This window comes from Stereum hirsutum (assembly GCF_000264905.1).
Source record: "Stereum hirsutum FP-91666 SS1 unplaced genomic scaffold STEHIscaffold_4, whole genome shotgun sequence".
NCBI lineage: Eukaryota > Fungi > Basidiomycota > Agaricomycetes > Russulales > Stereaceae > Stereum > Stereum hirsutum.
In genome coordinates this window covers 2,403,671-2,416,484 of record NW_006763134.1, presented here as the reverse complement: position 1 = coordinate 2,416,484, position 12,814 = coordinate 2,403,671, and the positions used below count along the sequence as shown (strand labels likewise).

Genomic DNA, 12,814 nt, shown 5'->3' with positions numbered 1-12,814 from the left:
CATCTCGAACGGCTCGATCTTCCTGCGCGGCTTCCGGCGATCTTTCTCACCTATAGCCCGAGTATATCACTGACCGGAGCCAGAAAGTCTTAACTTTCATCTTTCCTCGCAATCCTGAAGTTTCTCTCTGGCAGAAGTCGTCTCGTTTCGCTGTGACTACACGCCTGGAGCGCCAGGTATCAAATGTTTCACAGCCGAATGGGCCAGAGAGTCTCGGCTATCGCTTTGCCACTCATATGTACTCGTACCGAGGCCGACGAAAGAGACGAAGGGACGATGTCTGGTTCAATCTTGGTGACGGATCGAGTCGATTCAGATACACAACCCCACCAGACTTTCCACCGGCGAGCATTGCTTATAGGGATACGTTATAAGGATACCGAGGGGTATGGTCAGTTAAGTGAACCGCATAATGATGTAGATAAGTTCCTAAAGCTGTTGATTGGTGAGTTGTTATACACACTTTCGTCTTCGAGTGAACATGCACTGACGGGCCTGCGACTCGGATATGGTATGACATATTAGATGTATATGGCTACCGAAAGGAAGATATTACGGTCATGAAAGACGATGCTGGATGTGTGGAAGAAAGGTTACAACCAATGGAATCCAATATCGTGCGTCCATCCTGTTCATCAATACTACCCGACGTAACTGAACCAATTTTCCTCCAGCGTCGAGAGCTGAAAGCTTTGGTTCAAGGTGCGATCCCAGAAGATCGGTTAACGTTACTTTGTCCGTATTTCTTTCTCCATCCACCCTCTTGTGTATACTGCGCCAACACAAGTCTTTTTCGAAACTGCCAACCTAGTCTGCGGCCACTCTTGTCAGGAGGCAGCCACACTTGAAGACCATCACGAGGAGGACGGCTATGACGAAGGTGAGCCAGCTCACGCAATCATTTGTTGGTTTTTGCCTGCTGATCCATGATCCGCCTATCAAAGCGATTGTCACAATGGATAATAAGGAGATACTGGACAATGTATGTCTTTTCTGTCTGAGTCACTACTATCTCTTGCACCTTCATTAGTTCACTTTCGCCATCATTTTGCGTTGACAGGATCTCAAAAAGATTTTGGTCTCACCTTTGCCTTCCGGAGCTACCCTCACTGTGAGTCCGTACCTCGATGCATTGTTCAACTCAATAGTACTATAGGAAGGTACTGATTCTGATCTTGCACCATAGGCCATATTCGACTGCTGTCACGCTGGCACGCTTCTCGACCTTCCGCATTATCATTGTAACGCCGTATATGTCCCTTGGATCTCCAAAGGAAAACGCCGAACGAGAACACTGATGAATCGTAACAGTGCGTCTTTATATTTCTGTCTCGTACTCTCAACATTCTACTTGCTGAACTAGTCTCCAATGTGGCGGGTGACGGGTATAGCGAGACAGATGGACATCCAAAGCGGAATTCGTGAGTGGTCAAGTCGCCACATCTCCTTTTCAATCAACATCTCGCCCTCTGATATTTGCTCTGACTCACTCATTGGCTGTTATCGGGAACCTCTTGACTGATAACTGAACATCTCTACTGTCAGTTGCTGCACTCCGGTTTCCCCTCGCAATGACGCTGCCGGATAGGAGGAACGTCACGTCCCCACACCATGGTCACTATCCCGCGGGAACAGACTACCCTTCCTCACATGAAAATCGTCTCCTCTCTCAAGCTCTCAGCCCTACAGAAACAGTTCGTGCGATGCGAACTCCGCCTCCGACGCCTTCCACGTCCTTCATCAAAACGTTCCTTCAGGCCTCTCACGTGCCTGACCACTCGTTCAATAGGCATGATACACATGAACCGGAGGCCCTACCGCATGTTCCAAGAAGTAGAGTAACCCACCCACCTACTTCCATGCATCCGACGCGACGCTTTGTGCGCAACATGCGTCCCGATGGCTCGATTCTGCGTTTTCCTGGTGGACCGAGCACATTGAGGATGGATAAGGCAATTGACGTTGACGTCGACCGTGGTCACGACATGGAGACTCAGCCGGAAAAAATAAGTCTGCAAGAAGCTGAGAGTTTGCGAATAGTGACTCAGAGTCCAACATCGTATTCTTGCGGTGAACGATGTAGGGAACGTGAAAATTTGGTTCCGAGGGGTGAAGGGACACCGACGGTCGTAAGCTTTCCCCGATTTCTGTAAGCGGACGGAAATATTGATTCAAAGCTCTGTATCGTGTCCTCTGGTCTGTTTACCCGCGGAAAATATACATAGATTTCTTTGGGTTCATGCGCTGATCCGGAGCAGACATGGGAGGCCTCACAGCTCTCGATGACTCATGTACGGTTCCACGCTCCAGTCCATTCACTCTTCTTATGAACGGCTGACCATCGATATATGTCCCTTCTTTTCCATAGTTCCTATGCGATTACCTATCACAGTTCAAGGGTAGAATCCAACCGACCTATGAAGAGCTCATGATCCACATAAAGTACGTTCAAGCACACTTGATATTGTGCCACACCTCCCAATACTAAGTAATTGGCACGGACTTGACTACAGCTACAAGCTTTATGAAGTCGGACAAAAGCTACATGATGAAACGCGTAACTATAAATCGAAGCAGCCTATGGGTTCCACGGATGGGTCCAACGAGGAACCTTGGGAGGGAGAATTGAATAACTTCCAATCGCCTTATGTACGTCCCTTCCTCTATGTCTCTATCTTCTTGATAATGCATGCAACTGATAGTATTTGTATGTTGCAGTTGAGTAGTCTCTCACCACTAGTGAGTCTCTTTCCGCCTCTACTCTGCCGTCGAGGGAAGCACTTGATTACTGATTGGACATCCTGCCCACCCTGGGATATTGGGTGTCTAGGACATGCACGATAAATTCGAACTTTGAGTCTTAGACAGTCTGCAGGGTGGCTTACCATGGATGCCATAGCACACATTATTTATATGTTCGTTTCCGAGTTCGGCTTGAACTTTTGGTATACGGTGTCTACTTATTTGAGCCATATCACACTTGCATAAAACACGTATTGGACTAAGAAATTTTTCTTCTGCAGTACTTACTGTAACATAAGAGCGGACTCTTTTTAATGACTATCCGAGCCTTACTGGACTTGTCTTGAACTTTAGATACGCAGACGGTTGTGGGACAAAAGAGAGAGAACTTGAAGAGGCTCAAAAGAGGACGGCTGGAAAGCGCCGAGGCGGGGAATTACGGGACGAATGATAGTCACGTGGCCGCGTCATTGTGGCGAGTCGCCGATGCTGGGCAACGCGGCGGTGGCGATCAGCTCGTTAACAGCAACGGCGACGACGCAGGCGCAAAAGCCTATATAAACCCGCATCCTCACGACGCGACATAACTTTTTCTTCACTTGCCCCTAACCTCCGTCATTTCTTCGCAGGCTTTAGCTCGTTGTCTGCTGCGTTCTGCTCGCCTTGCTCGTCTTCCCTCATCTGTCGCTTGTCTCAGTCTTAGTTTGCGTCAATACTCTGTGTGGACATCTAACCTGGCCATGTCGAAAAATGCCAGTAAAGTTCCCAAGGTCGAGGATGATATCCTCCCTGAAACGAAGCGTACACGCTCGCACTCAGTTTCTTCGCTGTCCTCATTGTCCTCTGGCCCTGCTTCCGCTATCGATGCTCCGTCTCCAACTAAGAGACGCAAACCCAACAACTCTGCCACTATAGAAATTAAACCGGAGCCATCCACTCCATCCAGACGCAAACGCGTTACCGCCTCGACCACTTCTACACCTGCCAAACGTTCTACGAAAATCGATCCAGACTCGCCTACCGCAGCAGACCGCCAACGCACCAAAAAGCTCTCAATCCTCTCAGAATTCTCGTCCACATCCCCCTTCCCGACTTACCCACACCCAACTCCCTCCGAAGCCGAGGAAGTCTACCAAATCCTCGCCGCCGCACACCCGGGCAAAGCCCACGTCCGGAAACCTGTAGCGGGACCCAGCATCGGGATGACGAAGAATTCTGCGGAGACATGTGGGCGGAGTCCGAACGTTTTGGACGCGCTCATCGGGACAATTTTGAGCCAGAATACGAACTCCAAGAACTCGACGGGCGCGAAGAAGTCCCTCGATGCGGCATTTTGCTTCGTCACTCCTCCTTCGACCCCGTCTTCCACCTCATCCTCGTCGTCTCATTCCGCCACTTCACCGTCCTCACGGCCCCAGGCCAAGGTTGCTCTTCTCGACCCAGACGCCAAGATCCCCATAGATCTCACGCCCGAGGAGCACAAATTTTCGCGCATCGCCAACGCACCTACGGAGGACGTCGTCGAAGCCATCAAGAGCGGAGGGCTCGCGAGACGGAAGGCAGGGATCATTCAGGGCTTGTTGAAGAGTGTGAAGGAGAAGTGGGGGAGGTACTCGCTGCAATTTCTGATGGAGGGTGGCGGGGAGGACGTCAACGTCAAGCCGGAATCCTCGGATGGCGGTAGTGGCGAGGGAGGAGGGCGTTGGTCCGACGAAGCCATCATGCGCGAACTCGTATCCTATCCTGGCGTTGGACCGAAGACCGCAGCCTGCGTATTGCTGTTCTGCCTCGGACGAGACAGCTTCGCGGTGGATACGCATGTGTTCAGGCTCAGTCGGGTGTTAGGATGGGTGCCGAGGGCGAAGAGCGTCACTGTCCCTGCACTCATCGAGGATGCCGAGGACGTGGGACAAACGACGGGCAGCGCGATCGCATCTCCGTCGAAGAAGGGGAAAGCGAAGGCCAAGGCTACGAAAGTCGCCATCGACCGCGTAAACACCCAAATGCACCTCGACGTTCATATCCCGCCTCACCTCAAATATCCGCTTCATGTCCTAATGGTGACGCATGGGCGAGCATGTAAGGGGTGCAAGAGCGTGAATACAGAGACTGGGAGAGCTCTGGGGAAGGAGGAGGGGTGTGTTTTGAGGAAGTGGGTTAGAGAGACGGAGAGTGGCGGTGGAAAGGTTTTGAAGCCAGAAGAGCAGGCTGAGGGAAGAGATGAAGAGGAGTCGAACGATGAAGTTATCGAGTCGTGAGGTGCAGAGGTGTGACTTTGTGTGGCGTGCGGACTTCCTGGATTGTATCGTGTCTTTATTCTATTCCCTGGACATCCTGTTAATATAGTAACTGACGTCTCATTCCTTTGACTCGCCCTGTCGCACAGATCATTGTATACTCAGACTGCGCTGTCGAACCAGCAATGCGATATTTGTTGCGGTTGTCCCGATTCTCAACTCATCGACGCGAAACATTTTCCTGAGTGTCAATTGGTGCACTTTTTAAGTTTCTGAATCAGGCGTCTGCTCACCCTGACACTGGAACATCATCGATCCAAACTCGTGTTCCTAGTCTGAGCATCAAACTGATCTCACCCTTTCTTGACCTATCACTACTCGTTTCATCAAATTGATACATTAACCTCCTGGAGACGGTCATATTTATTTCCTCGCTGCTGATCGCTGTTCCCGGCCGGTAGATGATCCACAACTTCCTCCTCATCGCATCTTTCCGTTGCTCACGAATCGCGCTGAATCGACTCCATCATCCGAACAATGTGCTCACGGAGAGAACGACGCACCGTCCTTCTCAGCATTTCTTTCCTGTCTGGCTTTTTCACTTTGCTGACTGGCTGGACTGAGATCGCGCAATTTTCCCGGAGTCAGAAAGACGTTTTCGACGAACATCCCGGCATCGTCGAGCGCTCTTCCTTCTTCGTTGAGGCTTATGGCGACTTGAAAAGTTACCGGTGTACATAGCGCTGGTTCTTGTGGGGCTGATGCCCACAAATAATCATAGCCATCACGATCCGTCACCACAGCGTGCCGAGTTATGAAGGGAGGGGTGAGAACATTGGCATCATCGTGGTTTATATATAAATATACATCAACCGCGCCTTCCCGTCAATCTCGAGAAATGTCGTTTCTGCCCCTTGCTTGACGATCAGTCCCACCTGAATTTCCTCGACCATAACACCGACTGGCTGGGATTCGTTCTGGTTGCTTCATAACACACTCACGTTCTTCCACTTCGTCTTATCCTTTCTGTTTCTCTGTCTTTCGCGCGGCGTGGTGCGAGAATGTCCCATCATTCCAGAGGGAACATTCTTTCAGGTTTTCTTCCAGTACATCACAATGTCCAACTCGAATCGGAGTCACGACCAGTACAGACTGCTGGGCAACCGGAACCCCAACGGGCTCCAAAGCGGCGCGCTCTTCTCATCGGTATCCGCTACAAGGGTAATAGGGAGTACGGGGTGTTACCGGGAACGTACGACGGTGTAGACGCGTTCTGGACACTTTTAGTTGGTGAGTTTAGACCTTCTACCGTTGGGTGACACAGATGTAATGTCGGTGGTCTGGTGCACTAGATAAGCTGAAATATCAGCCTGATGATATAACAATCATGAAGGATGATCCGGAGACGAAGGACAGCTTACAGCCTACCGAGGTTAACATCGTGCGTATCTTGAATGCTTCCCTCCGCTCGTTCCAATGTGCTGAGTAGTTCACCGCGTTGTTTTAGCGTTGGGAGTTGCAGGCCTTAGTTGAAGGAGCTATGCCAAAGGACCGGTTCACGCTACTCTGTGCGTCCTCCCACAACTTCCCCAATAGTCCTACTATTGATATCCTCTGTGTTCTGCATTCTCGTAGACTGTGGACATTCCCGCCAGATCCCTGTGGAGGAGAAAGGAGACCACCACGAAGAAGATAATATGAACGAAGGTGAGCATGATACTCTCAACTCTCGGATAACCCAGGACGTGCATACATCCCCGGAAATAAACTGATATTACGCTGTCATTTTTCAGCAATCATTACATCTGACACACAGGATATAATTGATAATGCACGCTGCGTTGTTGTCTATGTGTACTGGGCCGTCTTTATCCTGATACTACCCATTCACTTCCAGGATCTCAAACGAATACTCGTTGATTCTCTGCCAACGGGCAGCCATCTTACCGTGAGCACCAGTTCTGTCTCCATCTGTCCATCTGTCCATCTACATTTTCTTTGACGTTCTGGTTGTTGATCACATTTGTTCAGGCCATCTTCGACTGCTGTCACTCTGGAACACTTCTCGATCTTCCGCACTATCACTGTAACAATGTTTGGGTCCCATGGATTTCGAAAGGTGAACGCCGAACTAAGTCGAGGATGAATTATTTGGGTTAGTCTATCCCCTTCTGTGCGTACACCGAGTCAAGCTTGCTTACTCGGTACCCTTGTGGCGGACGCAGTCAAAGGCATGGACGTGTTCTATGCAAAAAGTGAGCTTTGATCTACTCCTCTGCATTGCCTCCAGCACCTCATGATTGTGATTGACATTCGCTCATGATGAATGTTCCATAGTCTCTGACCTCGTCCCCACCGCACTCCGCTTTCCTAATCGCGCCAACGCCACATCACCACAACACTCACCGCCGTTGCCATCTCCTCATTGGTCTTCCCATGGACGTCCACTGAGCCCAGCTGCACGTCCAACTCGTTCTCCACCTCCTACCCCTTCATCACACTCACACTGGTTACGACCGAGGTCACCACCCGTGCTGGTTCCAGCTGCTAGTGCCAGTAGGAACATATCGGGGAGTCCAGATCCGACGCCACCTCTCCGCAAACGTGCGGCTGTGGCACCAGATTCTTCCACGACGCCATTCGCGCAATCGCCAAATTCTGAGAATGTCGACTCTGATATCAACTCCACCACGCGTAAACCGCCCATTCGCAAGCCCGTCGCTCGTGGAACTCATCCTCCAGCGTCGCCACACCCGATTCGTTCACTCATGCATCAAGTCAACGTAGATCCCAGCATCATGATCCCAGCTGTGGACTGGAAGGTACCGGACCTCGGTACGAGGGTTCCGCAGCTGCATTCGCACTGCGAGAGTCCAGGGAGTGAGTATGACTGCGATGGGTGGTGCAGGGAGTCATGGGGAAGGGGTACAGGTGGTAAGAGTCCGGATGGAGGCGAGAAGCCTACGGTTGTGAGTTGTTCTCGTATGGCTGAGAGCCGCTAAGCCGACTAGACTGCTTCATTTAGATATCGTTAGGGTCGTGCTCGGACCCACAATTGACGTGGGAGACTCCGGAAGGGAAGTCTATGACACAGGCACGTCTTTACTCGTACTGATATCCGTACACTCGTCGCACTGGCGTTGATGCTCATCGAGTTATTGTGCATCCGGGGTTACAGTTCATCTGCCAGTACTTGTCGAAATTCGAGGATGGGACGTCACCCACTTATAGAGAACTTATGATGCATTTAAAGTACGTCATTGTCCTATGTCTTGTCACCCGTTCGCGTCTTCTGAACCATTCTCAATGACATCCGCCTCGTCCTTTCTAAACGATAGTTATACACTTCATGACCTCGGGTTGAATCTCCACACGTGGACACGCGGCCGCAGGGATGAACTCAGAAATCAGTCGAAGACCCATACCAGATCTCAAGGCAAGAACAAAACTAAAGTTAAACGAAAGCGCGATCAAGAGGATCCAGAGGACAATCGCGGGGAAGGGTCTCCTGGAGAGATAAATAACTTTCAATCGCCCTGCGTATGTCTTCTCCCTCCTCTGCTTGCACTACCTGTATTTGTATCTGAAATATATTCTATGCATGCTATAGTTGAGCAGTCTGTCTATGTTGGTGAGCCCTGCTTCGATCTGCAGGTAACAAGGAGAGGGGTTCCAGATGACTGACGCCTCGACATTTTGGTGTATAGGATATGGACACACCATTCTTGTTGTGAACGTCTTGCCTTTCAGGCTTGTACACGGGCCGGTGTTCGTCTAGGGATCAAAGACATCGGCTTATTCTTCACATTGGTACAAAAAATTACGCACCGTTTTATTGCTCGACCTCTTCGATTTGGATCTGACGCGACACCGGCAGGAGAAGGTCATTAAATCCACATTTCATTCCTTGGCTTATACATCGGCGATTTTGGTTTTGTACGGCTGTATGTTACGTTGCGGTCCATCCCTTTGCATTCAAGAAAGATGTAGTGCCAGGGGTACTTTGGTGAACGAAAAGTATATCGCCACTGTGTAGCGCTGCAGTCATTGCGAGTCAGCCGGTTTTCGACGACAATGCACCATCTTGGTCGAAGAAACCTTCAATTTCTTTAGCCGTCCCGCGGGACGCAAAGCTCTGTGGCATACAATATGGCCCGTCGAACCACTTCCTTGTATCCTATCGAACATCGTCCCGCGCACACCTAATCTGTCTCTTTTGGAAGTTCGATATGACCCTTCCTCTCTACTCATTGTCTCCGATCCTCTCAAAGTGATGGATATGGCGGTCATGGAGAGGATCCCAATTCCTTCTTCACTCAGAGTCATCATTCTCTCCTCCTACCCATTCTTCGGGACCGTTCAAAGCCGGGAAATGTCTGAGGTCGCTAGCCTTACGGCGTCTGGAATGACCAACGCGAAGATGTTATCCAAGTTGTTCTCCTCGTTGACAACGTACATCTACGTCGAGGGTGACGTTGTACACACTTTCGGCCGTTCCGAGGGTGGAGAGTGCGGCCATATTCCTTCATTACCTTGTCAATGGGAGAGCAGCTATGTTGACTGGATCAACTCGGATGCCGATCTTAGTGCTTGATCTTCCCTTTCCTCGTGAGTTTTCCCTCATTCTGCTTCGTAATTGACGTTTGTTTTGCTCCGCGACCTAATTGTTTGTATTTATCCTCTCTATCTAGTTCATCTTCTGTCTGTCAATGCCGATCGCACAGGCTTGTGTGGTCGTTCAACACTATCGGATACGCCGCCCACGATCTCCTCCTCCCTGCAGCAAGATTCTCCATCATCGATTCGACCACCCCTCTTGCAGTTTATACGCCGGCCTCTTCGATATTCCTCCCTCCCTTTCATCATCTTGTAGCGAACATCCGGTGTTACCGCCCCAACCCCTCTGCTTCCGTTCACTCCGTACTCTTTCTTGATGATACGTCTTCTCTCAACATAATGATACGAGTTAGATCGAGTGGCAACGTTCAGGCGTAGCAGGAAAAGGCTCCTACGGAAAGGTGTGTTTTCGCCTCCACTCCGCTAAATCTCCAGTTGGTTGACGTGAATCAATACTCACTCATACAGAGAGTATCCAACGGCTGGTAAAGGGGTGCATCGCGGGTTCCACTTTTGCGAAAGACTACAAGGTTTTCCGAGAAACGTGGCCTTATGGGGATGGAGGGTGGTAATCCGGGGGGGTAGTAGAGCTCGTGATTGGATGGGGAAGGTTTAGCTTGGCCCTCAAGGATTGTATTCGGCTTAGGATGTTCGTAGCTCTTTGACGCACTGATTCGTTCGATGAAGCATACAGATAGTCATGAATTTGGTTCTCCTTGAGATAAGGGCCACAATCATTTATGCCGCTGCCAGTCGAGGCGTGAGGCCGCCACTTTCCGTCTAGCCGAGTGTGAGCAAGGAGACTTTGCGCTGACGTTGTCTTGTCGTCTCATAATTTTGGGGAGAGAGAAGTTCTCTTCGAGCACGCCACACGGTGTGCACCGTACAGTCGAAGGAGCAGCGCAGTCGAGAGCGCATAGATCCATTCACTACCTTCCAGAATGCAGTGTAACGGGAAAGGTCAGAGCGAGAAGAGGATCAAGCACAGGTTGAAATTGGAAGCAGATAAGCATAAAAAGGTTACTAGCGTTGAGCCACGAGAGACAGCAAGACGGAGTCGTATATATATGAACTGGTGATTGGCAGAAAACGAGCATCGGAAGAAGCGGGCAGTCATGGGAAATAGGAAATACAATCCAGACGGAAACTGAGCACTAATAGCAAGTTATCGAGGTCGAGATACGATACATGGCTGGAGTAAAGCGAGAGCGTATCGAGAATGTATGCAATGGGGCGTGAAAACGAACAAGCCAAGTAGGAATGAAACGGAATAGATACGAAAAAGGAAAGAGAACGGTCATAACCATGAGATGCAGTATGGCGTGCGTACGGTCAAGCGCAACCGAACCGAGATTACTCTGGCGACAGATAAAATTAGAGCCTCCTCATGAAAGAGGTCAGGTTGTACTCACCCATTCTGGGCCTCTTCCGTGCCGACATTTCTTCTGCCTTAATCTCATCTTCCTCAGCATCGTCTTCCTCAGTCTCGTCTTCGTCAGTATCATTCGTCTCCGCCTCCACAGGCAGATCGACCATCTCTTCCAAAAGCTTGACGATCGTGAAAAGATGGGCGTATATGGTCCGTTGTTGAGAGTTGAGCTCCGTGGCCCTCGCGCTGAAGTGCTCCCAAGCGGACTGGATCGCAAAGAACGGATGGACGTGCCAGAACACATCGGGGAAGTCGTCATAAGGCGGATTAAAAGTCTGGATCGCCATTTGCTGCCCATGAGGATTACCAAAGTCGCGAGGTCCTACTGGAATCTCCCGATGAATTCGACTGCCTTCCAGGGCCAAGGGAACAAATTGATACTCGTAGCCGAACGCTTTCGGAGAAATGGAGGTCGACAAAGGATAATAAATATTAAAAGTTTGTTGTGAAGTTGAAAAAGTGAACATTACTTACGTAGCAAACGGAGAGCCGTAGGGGGGCTGGCGCGACCATGTGAGATCTCGAGCTGTTTATGAGAAGTTCATCTCAGTCTGTAGTCCTCTTGTCCCCACACGAGAGCGTGCTTACTTTGTTCAATAAGGGCCTCACTCCTCGTTCCTTATGCTCGAAGAGGACCCTCAGCATGTCTGTAAGAACTTCTTCGTGAGGGACAAGCGCCCATCGATGTGCGCGAAGCATATTCTCCCAGTCTGCTCGTACTACGCCACATAAGATAATCATAGTCAGTAAACGAGAAGGCCGCTTTACCGCCAAGATGCGATGAACTCGACGTACAGACGACTTGATTTTGTAGGCTGCGAATGACGAAGTCCGGACCCCATATTTTACGCCATTTTTCAATCTGCCCAAACTCGTCATTACAGGACGTTCGTATCAAAGTGCGAGATGAGGATAAAAAAATTCGTACCTGAGCATCTGTGCCGTGGAGTAGTTGACAACAACGGATAGCATCGGATGGACCTCTCTCCTTCGTGATGAGGCAAGGTGTCGGCCCAAATGGATTGTCCATGTTGTCTGTGTATTATACAGGGGGGTTCTAGGATGCCTGGGATGAGCGAGCAGAATGGTCAAGGCGAAGCAGTGTCAGGTCTGCTTGTGGGCAAGCGTTACGAAGTCATAGCGGAGACCGAAGGGCTTATAAAGGATTCCTAGTATACACAGGAAAAAAATTCAGATCAAACAGCGGCTGAACCAGAAATTTTTGTCGATCGAGGAGCGGATGCAGACTGGTGACTCAGGGGCTGGTGACCGTTGGTGACCGGAATATGGCACCTCAAAGCGGGTGATAACTTCCACTCGAGTTTCTCGGGATTCGTACCCCAGGTTTTAGTCGCGTCTGTGCGTTGAACAGTGGGATAGCTGTTGATGGATGTTGAGATCGAAGGGGTAGATTCCGGGAGGAGTGGGCGGTAGGATCCGGGGTGAGCTCAAGCTTCCCACACGAGATATTAGCGCATAGCTCAGACGAGCCTTCCGGAGCGAGTCCGTCATCACGACAGATGATAAAGTTACGAGGCATCCATACATTTAGCGGAGAGGGAGGAACGGAGGGAGGACCAAATCTTGCGGTCGCGCAAAATCTAGCAGACGCGAACTGTCACAGTCTCGTGCCGTGACCGTCGCGTAGCACTCGGAGCAGTCGTGGTAGGTCGAACTGGCCTTGTTCTCTCTTTCGACTCTTTGTGTACACAGACTGACTTTGTTGATCATACAGTTTGTATTCCAGCCACTGTCTGATCGCGAATCTATCTGGCCGCTCATCAGTCGT

The 12,814-nt window shown here is 50.3% G+C and overlaps 4 protein-coding genes across 4 annotated transcripts; 3 read left to right on the top strand and 1 right to left on the bottom strand.

Moving 5' to 3' along the window:
- Positions 1 to 276: 276 nt before the first annotated feature.
- Positions 277 to 2,857, top strand: STEHIDRAFT_155021 (uncharacterized protein; the record flags this gene model as incomplete). The annotated part of the gene is made up of 12 exons (XM_007302128.1): positions 277 to 445; positions 526 to 617; positions 675 to 735; positions 812 to 880; positions 945 to 982; positions 1,061 to 1,111; positions 1,187 to 1,310; positions 1,546 to 1,694; positions 2,369 to 2,442; positions 2,514 to 2,649; positions 2,719 to 2,739; positions 2,831 to 2,857. The coding sequence occupies 12 exons, from the start codon at positions 277 to 279 to the stop codon at positions 2,855 to 2,857; spliced, it is 1,011 nt and encodes a 336-aa protein (XP_007302190.1).
- Positions 2,858 to 3,276: 419 nt separating this feature from the next.
- STEHIDRAFT_76293 (DNA glycosylase) lies at positions 3,277 to 5,093 on the top strand. The gene is made up of 4 exons (XM_007301573.1): positions 3,277 to 4,082; positions 4,221 to 4,377; positions 4,441 to 4,610; positions 4,710 to 5,093. Exons 1-4 carry the CDS (start codon positions 3,483 to 3,485, stop codon positions 4,998 to 5,000), a joined length of 1,218 nt encoding a protein of 405 aa, XP_007301635.1. The 5' UTR covers positions 3,277 to 3,482; the 3' UTR covers positions 5,001 to 5,093.
- An 869-nt stretch (positions 5,094 to 5,962) lies between these two features.
- Positions 5,963 to 9,031, top strand: STEHIDRAFT_138309 (uncharacterized protein). The gene is made up of 13 exons (XM_007302127.1): positions 5,963 to 6,269; positions 6,332 to 6,420; positions 6,487 to 6,547; positions 6,615 to 6,686; positions 6,773 to 6,927; positions 7,011 to 7,134; positions 7,205 to 7,234; positions 7,317 to 7,948; positions 8,005 to 8,073; positions 8,158 to 8,231; positions 8,318 to 8,519; positions 8,590 to 8,610; positions 8,687 to 9,031. Exons 1-13 carry the CDS (start codon positions 6,041 to 6,043, stop codon positions 8,711 to 8,713), a joined length of 1,785 nt encoding a protein of 594 aa, XP_007302189.1. The 5' UTR covers positions 5,963 to 6,040; the 3' UTR covers positions 8,714 to 9,031.
- A 1,939-nt stretch (positions 9,032 to 10,970) lies between these two features.
- Positions 10,971 to 12,055, bottom strand: STEHIDRAFT_155018 (uncharacterized protein; the record flags this gene model as incomplete). Its single annotated transcript, XM_007302126.1, has 5 exons — positions 10,971 to 11,419; positions 11,500 to 11,551; positions 11,614 to 11,744; positions 11,821 to 11,887; positions 11,954 to 12,055. The coding sequence occupies 5 exons, from the start codon at positions 12,053 to 12,055 to the stop codon at positions 10,971 to 10,973; spliced, it is 801 nt and encodes a 266-aa protein (XP_007302188.1).
- Positions 12,056 to 12,814: the final 759 nt, after the last annotated feature.

Coding starts and splice junctions, on each gene's coding strand:
- STEHIDRAFT_138309 (XM_007302127.1), top strand. CDS start 6,041: ATGTCCCATCATTCCAGAGGGAACATTCTTTCAGGTTTTCTTCCAGTA. Junction 6,687..6,772: donor AGAAGATAATATGAACGAAG/GTGAGCATGATA, acceptor GTCATTTTTCAG/CAATCATTACATCTGACACA. Junction 8,611..8,686: donor TGAGCAGTCTGTCTATGTTG/GTGAGCCCTGCT, acceptor TTTGGTGTATAG/GATATGGACACACCATTCTT.
- STEHIDRAFT_76293 (XM_007301573.1), top strand. CDS start 3,483: ATGTCGAAAAATGCCAGTAAAGTTCCCAAGGTCGAGGATGATATCCTC. Junction 4,083..4,220: donor TCGATGCGGCATTTTGCTTC/GTCACTCCTCCT, acceptor ACGCCCGAGGAG/CACAAATTTTCGCGCATCGC. Junction 4,611..4,709: donor GGGTGCCGAGGGCGAAGAGC/GTCACTGTCCCT, acceptor GCGAAGGCCAAG/GCTACGAAAGTCGCCATCGA.